Source organism: Symphodus melops, assembly GCF_947650265.1.
Source record: "Symphodus melops genome assembly, chromosome: 5".
NCBI lineage: Eukaryota > Metazoa > Chordata > Actinopteri > Labriformes > Labridae > Symphodus > Symphodus melops.
In genome coordinates this window covers 23,306,041-23,316,807 of record NC_136695.1, presented here as the reverse complement: position 1 = coordinate 23,316,807, position 10,767 = coordinate 23,306,041, and the positions used below count along the sequence as shown (strand labels likewise).

Genomic DNA, 10,767 nt, shown 5'->3' with positions numbered 1-10,767 from the left:
GCCTCAAGGTTCCGTCTTGGGTCCTGTCTTGTTTTTGCTGTATTTGATCCCTCTAGGAGAGATCATACGAAGGTTCGATGATGTTTCTTTCCACCTATTTGCTGACGATATCCAGCTGTACTGCTCTTTTAAGCCGTCCGAGATCCAGAAGCTGAGCTCCCTACGTCTTTGTCTGATGGAAATCAAACAATGGCTCAGCGAAAATTCTCTGCAGCTCAATGCTGAGAAAACAGAAACATTGATTCTCGCCCCTGATGACTCAATTCCAGGGATTAAGCAGTTCTTGGGGGACCTAGGCCAGTCCGTGAAGCCTAGTCTTAGAAACCTGGGAGTTATTTTCGACAAAGACATGTCTTTAGTCCAGCACTGTAAACAGCTGTCAAGGAACTGCTTCTTTCAACTGAGGAAGATCTCCAAACTTAGAAACATGGTTTCGCAGAATGATTTGGAGCTCATTATCCATGCCTTTGTGTCTTCACGTTTAGACTATTGCAATAGTTTGTTTTCTTGTCTTAACAAGAAAGAGCTCTCTAGACTGCAATTAATTCAAAATTCTGCAGCAAGAATTCTGACCCGCACAAATAGGAGGTCCCACATATCCCCTGTTCTGAAAGACCTTCACTGGCTGCCAGTGTCTTTTAGGTTCAGGTTTAAAATCCTGGTTCTGGCCTTCAGAGCCCTACATGGTCAGGCTCCCTCTTACCTTAGTGAGCTGATCCAGCTTTACGCTCCTGTGCGAGCGCTGAGGTCTATGGATCAGAACCTGATGAAGGTCCCTCGAGCTCATTATCACACTAGAGGTGACCGGTCTTTCCAGGTCGTTGCTCCGAGCCTCTGGAATGAACTTCCATCATCCTTGCGCTCAATTGATTCAGTTGTCACTTTCAAGAGTCAACTGAAAACGTTTTTATTTGTCCAGGCTTTTAATTAGTCTCTTTTAGGGCTGCTATGATTTTTGTACTGTCTGTGTATTGCTTGTGATGTTTTTAAACCCTGTTTGTGAAGCACTTTGTGGCCCCTGCCTGCGAAAAGTGCTATATAAATAAATGTTACTTACTTACTTACTTACTTGTCCACGGGTGGTTTTTCGTGCACCCCACATTGTGTTTCTCCAGCAGGGGGCGGTATAGTGCTCATCTAACGTGAAATGTTTTAATGGTTGTGTGGCAGGAGTTGATCGTGGTATTATATTATGTAAAACAAGAATCTACAACGGCACCTTGGGGGCGTAAACTTCAGGAAATACACAATTTATTAAGCTACTCCTGTAAATAAGTAAGACACAGATTGGAAAACTGCCGAGGCAGAGACGTGTTTTCAAAAGAATTTAAGGAATTTATTTAAATTAATCAAAGAAAAAAGAAAGAAAATAAGGTTGGCAGAAGCTTTGCGGAAGGAAGAATGGTTCAACAATATAATAATAACACAAACTAAAAAAGGGGAATTAAAATGGATGTGTTACAGCTGTTCAAAAATAGATCCAAGCAAGTATTATGTTAGATAAATTGTTAAGAGGAATCTACGGGTAGCAGTAGTAGTTTATTATTATTATTATTATTATTAGTAGTAGTAGTAGTAGTAGTAGTAGTAGTAGTAGCAGTCGTAGTAGTAGTAGTAGTAACTTAGTGGTAGTAGTACAAGTAGTTTTATTTCTTTTATTTTTTATCACTTTTACTGTGGTGATATATTAGTTTATTGTTTGGTTAAATGCCAAACACTCGGTAGTTTAGAAAACATGAAATATTTTTTGGCTTACCCATGGGAACACAATGTTGAAAAATATAAAAAGCAAAGGTTCATTTGATGTTATTATAACCACACTAACACACTAACCTACAAAGTGGTGAAACCAGAATCTGTGCCAAGGAAGGAAGGAAGGGGTAAAACTGAAAGGAAACAAAAACCTAAAATTCAGACGTTCCACTATTAACCTGTGATGCCTCGTAATTGACATCAATAGTACATGAAACAGTTCCTCTGTTTTATTGCAGTGATCATTTCACTACCATCTTTAAAGGGATTAAAGATAATGCACTCTTTAATATTTTTATTGAAACTGTTAAGATTGGTTCATGAAATGAATGGTAGCTTAACAAAGCAAAATGGTTGCTAACAAACCAAAACAGGAATATGGAATCAAAACTTGCACATGGCAACATATCATTTCCTCAAACCATGGTTTCACTGTCATAAGTTAAATTAGGAAGCACTCATGAGTTAACAGGAAAATCAAACTTTTACTTTTTCTCACTCTGAAGATCACTTAAAAAAAATATGACTCTATTGAGGCAATCAACAATTTAACATCTCCTTTAAACTTTCAATAATAAACCTACCCGCTCAGTATCTTCAAAATCTGATGTGTTTGTTCCCAAAGTGCTTCTTGAAAAGATTCAAAGTTTGCTTTCTTTAAATCTTTAAGATTGAAGGTGTTGAAGGACGATGCTTCCGGTTGTAGATGCTTTGAATATGACTGTTCTGCTCTGTGACTCAGGACATGATGATCAATGATATTTTTTTGTGTTTTATGTCTGTTTTATGTTTATTGGACTGTTGCCCCTCTTTGGCCAGGGCACGCAACATGAGAGATTTTGGGAGTGAGAACTTTTTCAAATTCAGAGCATACAGTTTAAATCACACAGTAAAGCACATGGCATGCAGTAAGTTTCCATTTGGAGTGAAATGGATGGTAATGATCACAAAACAAGTTTCTGTATCTTTTTTTTCTGAGCGTGGGTTGATATCATCAAGCTGTATAACTTTGATGTTCACTCCAATCAGCCCCTCTAACCGCAAACACAAAAAAAGAGTTGTGATAAAAACAGGAAAATGTGAACCTGTGCAGGAGAAGAACAGACAACCACAAAAAAACATTGTGTATCAAACAGGTGTCATTTTGCATGACAGGATGTATACATAGGAGCGTTACCAAGAAGAAAAAAAAGGTGTGATAAATAGCTTGTGGTTGTGAGAGGATATCTGCAGATATTAAAATGTTCAGGAAACATGATTTATGTAGAGATTTTACTGTTATATACCAAATCAATGTTCTTTGGTGTACAGAAGAATTATTATAACATTTTATACTTTAAATTTAACAATGTTAACATCCATGTTTGCTACGTCTTCTATGTTAAAGTACTCCTCCAAAACCTCAGCATATTACAGACATCTTACTAACTTGTGCATTCACTTGGTACGTGCACACAAGACAAACACTCATGACTCGTGAGGAAGACTGCATGAAAACGACCAGAGGTCCTCGACGCCAAGGGATATCTTTAAAATGAAATTAGCCACGATGAAATACTTTGTTTAATGATAATACTTTTTTTTTTTAAACAAATTTTAGTTTAAAATGTAAACTGGTACTTCCTATATGACCCACAACAGAAAACCAGACATTCAGGAAGAAGATTTATTATTCATATTTACTTTTTAGAGGCCTGTCAAACCATGTTGTGGTATGGTATCAGGCAAGGCCTTTGCCTTTGTTTTATTTTCCAAGCCATAGATTCATTGTCAGTTGCATGTAAGCAATGAAAACAAAGACAAATTAGATTACAAATTAGATGTATACATCAGTAAACAGATAACTTGTCAAAACAAACAAACAAACATTGGGGTTTCTGACTTGTTTATATCCTGTTTCAATATACCCTAACCTAAACCCTAACCCTAAAGCTATATGAATGTTCTGCAAAATAAGTAATTGTGTCAGATTTACTAGTGTAAAACAGTTTTATATGTCATTTCACGTGAGCTCAGGTTTTGCTTTTGCCAAAGTGCACGGTCAACAACTCTGGGAAAGACAGTATTTTCATTTTAGTTTAGAAAATAGTTTTGTGTGACTAAAGAATATTGAAAGAATCTGCACATGCAGCAAAACCTTCAATTGTAAATAGTTCATTCACACAACAATCTTGGTGAATGGTGTGATTATAATCTGTTTCTACTGTGGTTCAAGGAAGTTGAAGAGTGTTTCCTGAAACAAAGGTGATCTGAAAGTATTGTGCACCTGAAAGTAAAACTTGGACCAAGACCAGAATAGCTGTAAAAGCAGATGTTCTTTTGACTTTGCCTGTCGCTACATCGACAATGAACTCACAGTTTTTCACATCTTGGCAAATAACTAATTCGAACGAATTCAGCACAAGACATTTCGTTGAAACACCACCAGATTCTAAAAGTCAAACCTCATGAAACTACAGCTTTCAGATTCAAACAGTGGAAATATTATTCATCAACTAATTCGGAAAGAGTAACAACCCACACACACGGGGATCTTTATCTTTGTATTTTTTTCTTGCATGTTTATATCATTAAATTGTGTAAAGTCCCTCAATTAACAAACGGCAAACAATCTAAACATATTTTTGTCAGCAGGTTGTCTCATATCTCTTAATATTGGAACAAAAGCGGTTCAACAATTTAAATCACCATCCAAATCTTCCATTGTACCCTCTGAAAAAGGTGTAAGTTAGTGCAGGGGGCTTTGGCGTCCAATCAGCAAGACATGCTGGAAATGCTGTCTGACCCTAACTAGCTAAAATCAAAACTGTAAACATGTTCATTTCTGCTGTAAACACAGACATTTTTGAATGGGTGTCTATGTGACTTCCTGTGAGCAGCCACCCTCAAGCGGACACTCAACCAACAGCAGGATTTTTTAACCCTGCAAGTTGCCATTTGGTTGGGAACCAAAATCTGTTAAGAGCTCACACAACATAGTGGTTAGCATAGTGTTTGCACTATCTTTGTATGTTGTTTGTAAGCTTGTTAGCTTGCATTTAACACAGATCATACCAATTTATCTTTATTAACAGATAATGCCTGAAAAGTGTTCATTCTAAACTTTATTTTAGGTTCAATAAACAAAATAAGTTGTCATATTCTTAGCTGCAATAGGTTAAAATAACATTTAAGGTCCCTTATAATTACAGTAAGATGCTAGCTTGTTGTCGAAATAGATAAACGTGGATAAAGCATGTTTGTTCTGTAACAGACAGTATCAACCTTAGAAGGTGTCTAATTATAAGGACATATTGATTTCCTGCCGCCAATCACATGTAAATATTCCCCCAGAACAAGGCAGGCCTATATGCTATGCTGTACTATGTAGGCGGCATAAACAACTGCACATAATGTTCAAAGTCAAATGTTTGTACGATAATTAAAATCGTCACTCCCAGTATTAAAGTGTCTCATTAGGTCTAATTTTGGTTGGCAGTTTTTTTGGTTCTCGATGTTGCATATAAACAGCAAATAGCTTTAGAATTTGTTACAAACAGAATCCTACCCAGCCCATACATTTGAACTAGACATTATATGGCGACACAAAAACATGAATTTGCTATTTCAGACTTGAACAATATAAAAAAAATGATTGTAAAATGTTTAGGGTCCTTTAGATAAAATTAGTGTTGAAATCTAAATGTTTAACTCACTACAACTCCTTATTAATATAGCAGAGACAAAATGTCTCCAAAAACCTGAAAGCTTCTGTATGCTCCTCCTCCTCTGTGGTCTGGTGTTTAAAGTCAGCAGTTGATTGAGCTCGTTTCTGCAACCAAGTAGGCTACCCTCTCACTGACAATACCATACCAGAGGATTGCTATTTGGTAAGCTATTTTATGTTTGCTTTTTAGATTATGTATATTGCTATGTTGCTCACAAGCTAAAGAATATTGATTAACTATATGTAATTGAACAAAAAAAGAAGCTCAGGGGACCAGCATATATGAACACAGTGGCAAACTTTTTCTCTCTGTCCCCATACAGAAAAGGCTTTCCAACCTTTTTTATGTGTGCATGTGCAACTTTAAAAAAAAATACACCTGTAATGATCTATGCATATCATAAATATTAGACCACACACTTGTGCATATGTTATTTTGTTGTAAAAACTATAAAAGAAAAAAAATATTGATTATTTGCCCAAACATGAATTTTGTTTTGCCCATGTGTCTCACTTGCAAATTTATATTTGGATCTTTGCATCTCTCTATAAACAAAGTAAAATAAGGTGTTGCATGCTGAAAAAGTCAAATTATAAACTATTTGAGAAACAAATTGAATATATTTTGGAAAAGCTTAGCTAAATGCCGAATCCACCGGGTGAATGTCAATAATTATGTATTAATGATGTGGAAATGTTCATGTGTATGTCAAAATTATATCTTAAATTGCCGTAGTAATGGTTACTGCCGACTCACAGCTTTCTGAGAAAGATTTCATTGAGATTTCAGTTGTTATCACTAACTTCCTCTCTTTTGTCGGTTATCAGCAAACAGATCAGACCAGAGAACCACAACATTCTCTTTCTAAAGCAGTCATGTTAAATTTCATGATGAGGGCAGTGTATACAGACATTTCTGCCAACATGTATATAGCTTTAGAGTGAAAGGGGAAGTTGGCCAAGTTATGTTTGAGTTTTGCTGGCAAAGCTGTTCCTTCTTTGCTCTGACAACCCATTCAACAAAATAGCACAAGAATAGCTGCTTGTTTGCAACATTCACGCTGGAACAGTTAACAACACCTGTAAAGTGGCAGTGGCTGGTTACCTCTCTGCCCCCTGCAGCAGCAAGTCAGAAAATATTCAAATAAAGAAAATCTATGACATATTTAACTGCTGACTGGCTGCTTGTCTCTGAATGTTGGCCCTGTGATTGACTAGCAATTAATCAAATTAATGCAAAGCCCAGGTATGTTAAAACCAATCGATTGTTACAGAATAAATCATTTTAAACCGGCTACTTCAACAAACGATGTTCCTGCGTTGCATTGGTTACAGTCCCACCGGCAACATGAGAAGCAAAATGTAGTTTGAGATCAGAGACAATGTCTCTTCTGTCGGTATGCCAAGCCGATGCAGATTTTATGCAGATTTTTTTTAAAGTAGAGATTAACTAAAGCTGAAACGACACCACCTAACCAACAATGGCAGCATGGATTGCATTATGATAAACTGTGTGGTTGACATACAGAAACAGAAAATGTTCATTTAGTCATAAAAAGGGTGAAGGTTCACAGAAAAAACATACTATCACATCACCGAAACAAAACGACTAAGTAGTTCCAAAATGAGAATTGTCTGAGTGACATAAAGTGGGGTGGGGTTTTTTTTCTCTCACATCTTCAGTTCACAGTCAGAGATCATGGTGTTAAATTGTCAGTGGTAAGACTGTGATGTGGTCTGTTGCTCGACAGTTAACAAAACATGATCAAATGTGTGGGATAAAGAATATATAATAAGGCAGGTAGGTAAAATTAGTTTTGTCAATCTCAGTACTTCAATACTATATTACAAATACCACTTTAGATGTTTGGATTAGTTTCTGTTCCCCATTTGTTACCACAACAGAACACAACATAACATATACACAAAGGAATTATCACAACTTTCTATGGCTCTTAAATCACATAAAGTCACAGACCACAGTTCAGACTACAGTAGGCCAAAAGAAACAAACAATATGATTAATTTCATACAAAGTTAAATAAGGTACAGAGTTTATTTAGCATACAACATAAAATGACTTTCAACAGGCCACGCCCACTTCTCAGTCTAAAGGGGAAAATGTACACTTACCACAAATTTTTGTGTGGTTAGATAATGCCCTTTTCTAATCAGATGATAGATAGATAGATAGATCGATAGATCGATAGATAGATAGATAGATAGATAGATAGATAGATAGATAGATAGATAGATAGATAGATAGATAGATAGATAGATAGATAGATAGATAGATAGATAGATAGATAGATAGATAGCACCTCCTTGTGGTAAATTGGCTTCACATGTCAATTGTTGAACCTAATTAATAGACAAACTGTCTTCTTTTACTACAGAGTGCAGAAATGGAAGACTTTGACAAGATCAAGTTGTCTGGAAGTGATTTCTTAAGCCTCTTAGACGGTATCGATGAAATATATGACAACAGCACTGGGGAATACTGTTGTGAAGGGGGCGACGTGTGTGACCTGGACGAGGGCCGGCAATTTGAGGCAGTGTTCATCCCCGTTCTGTACTCCGTGGCCTTCGTTGTGGGTGTGCTTGGAAACGGGGTGCTGCTGGGAGTTCTGGCTCGGAGCAGAAAGGTCTGGAGTGTGACAGACAACTTCATCCTCCATCTGGGTGTGGCAGATGTCCTGCTACTGATGACGCTTCCCTTTTGGGCCGCACAGGCGTATCAAGATCAGGGTTGGACCTTTGGTACGCCCCTATGCAAGATCACTGGAGCTGTCTTTACGGTGAGAGAGTTGTAGCCAGAGGTGGTGCTTGTCTGTGCGTGTGCAAATATTCCAGATCCCATCCCTGCAAGACTAACTGCCTCAGATCACTCTCATACAAGTGTGATAAAAAATGTACATATGTTTGGTGGAGAAACACAGATTTCTTACAAATTGCCAGCATTGTTTCCATCATTAAAATCTCTTATCAGATTGCATTTTTAATTTAACTTAAACAAAAGTGTCAACAAAATTCAGATTCTTCAAACATGTTTTAATAAATCTATTTGTCCCCAGATCAATTTTTACTGTGGGATTTTTCTCCTGGCCTGCATCAGTTTGGACCGGTACCTTTCCATCGTCCATGCTACCCAGATGTACTCGAGAAGGAATCCTTGGGTCGTTCACATCAGCTGTTTGGCAGTTTGGCTCTTCTCTCTGCTCCTCTCTATTCCCGACTGGATCTTTTTGGAAGCTGCGAGGAATGAGAGACGAGAAAAAACAGAGTGCGTCCGCGAATACTTCAAATTTGGAGTGAAAGTTGGCGAATGGCGGTTGGCATCACGGATGCTCTATCACACGGTGGGCTTCCTGCTTCCTTCAGCTATTCTGATTTTCTGCTACTCCTGCATCCTGCGACGACTTAAGTGTGGCGCCCAAGGCTCCCTCCAAAAGCAGAAAGCTTTCAGAGTCATCGTATCTGTAGTGGTGGTTTTCTTTCTCTGCTGGACGCCATACAACATCACACTGTTCGTGGACACACTTTATTCTGATCCCAGCTGTGCAGTCGGTTTGTCTCTGCAAAAAGCAAAGACAGTCACCTCCTCTTTGGGTTATCTCCACTGCAGCCTCAATCCCATCCTGTATGCCTTTGTGGGTGTGAAGTTCCGGCGTCAGCTCATGGACATTCTGAGGTCTTTAGGCTGCAAGTTGAAGACAAATGCCACATTCAAATCTGTTGGCAGCAGAAGAAGTTCTATTTGGTCAGAGTCTGCTGACACTTCAAACTCCATTGCTGTTTGAGAGAGAAAGAGACATCTTACCATAGACTCTGAGAATTGGATGTAGCCTCTTCTTTTGACAAGTGATTGTTTGTTCGAGCCAGGGTTAGAGTAACTAAAATGTTGGTTGTCTGTACAAGCATTACCCAACCTTTTAATTTTACAAAAAAGTTTATAATCTTAATCCATTGTTTCAGGTATTCTTCTAGACAACATGATGATCATTTGGACTGACTGGAGTAATACTGACAATAAATCATGGTAATGCTTTATGGTCCGGCTAAAATTAAAAAGTTGCTATCTGAGGAGTGCTATTTTCAGTGTTCAGATGTGCTAAAGGAAGCTCTAGGAGTCTGTTTCAATGTTTATCAGTAAGTACATTATGTTTAAAGCCTGTTCTACAACAGATTAAATTAGCCTCCTCCCATCTCTACTGCCTCAGCTCTCTTTTATAATATGAACACTTCTGGCTTCATAAAACAATGATGACAGTGAAAATACTCAACATAAGGCTTCAAGCAGTCGTGTAGTGACTGCATCCAGTTAAATCGGATCTAACCTGAACTAACTTTCAAACTGAAATAGTGTATCTTCTCTTGTAAATAATGTGACAAGATGCACTGAGAATAGTATGTTTCTGTATGATTCTAGTGCAGAGCTGAGGCAGGCCATGCATCTGTTCCCCCTCCTGTAGTCCACGATCCATCGGCAGCTGATCATGAGCATAAGCACTCATTGTACAAAAGTTATTTTAGGTGGTACACCTGTATTTGTCAGATGTATTTGTCGGCAGAAATGTCACGTTTCCTGTTTTTCTCTGCAGAGTATAACTTTAATATTATCATAGTTGATAAGTATTACAACGGCAGCTTTTTCCTATTTTTCTTTTTTTTTACTATACTGCACATCATTTTCTGGAATAAAAATAATTGATGTTTTTAATGTTATATGCTTTGTCAGGGTGTTTTCAGGTTGAGTCTACCTTGCAACCACTGTAGCCAAAGCGTGTTTTTTTTTTTCCTGATTTGTCTTGTACAAGTAACAGTGAGTAGGGATTGTTATTAGAAAATGGTAATGTTTCTCCCTTTAACATTTACATGTATCACTCAAAACTAATCTTTGCTGTGGAAAAAACACTGTTTCATCAGTGGTTTCGGGCATTAAAATGAACCATAAGCAAAAAGCAGTTTTCTTCCTGATGGTCTCGCTTGCTTGTGTTGTTGGGGGTCATATAAAAGCGTCACTGTTCATTGAAGATGGTTTTCATAACCAGTTCAAAATTTATCGCAGGAGCTTCAAAGTACAACTTTAATTTAGATGTAATGTTTTAAGACATATTTTTACAGGGGAATCATTTTTATATTTTTAATTTGAATGTCATTTTTTTTGCGAATAATAAAAAATACATATAAATGTGTTGTGTTGTTGGTGCTATAGTCAGACAGGCTGTTCCACAAAATGAACGAGAAGAGTGTTGCTATTTAGTAAGCAGAATAGAGAAACAATCTGTCCAACATATATCCTACAATGA

The 10,767-nt window shown here is 37.4% G+C and overlaps 1 protein-coding gene across 1 annotated transcript; it reads left to right on the top strand.

Annotated features, from left to right (window-relative positions):
* Positions 1-5,559: 5,559 nt before the first annotated feature.
* On the top strand, positions 5,560-10,643 carry cxcr3.1 (chemokine (C-X-C motif) receptor 3, tandem duplicate 1). Its single transcript, XM_079342788.1, has 3 exons — positions 5,560-5,621; positions 7,855-8,256; positions 8,533-10,643. Exons 2-3 carry the CDS (start codon positions 7,864-7,866, stop codon positions 9,256-9,258), a joined length of 1,119 nt encoding a protein of 372 aa, XP_079198914.1. The 5' UTR covers positions 5,560-5,621; positions 7,855-7,863; the 3' UTR covers positions 9,259-10,643.
* The last annotated feature ends 124 nt before the right edge of the window (positions 10,644-10,767 follow it).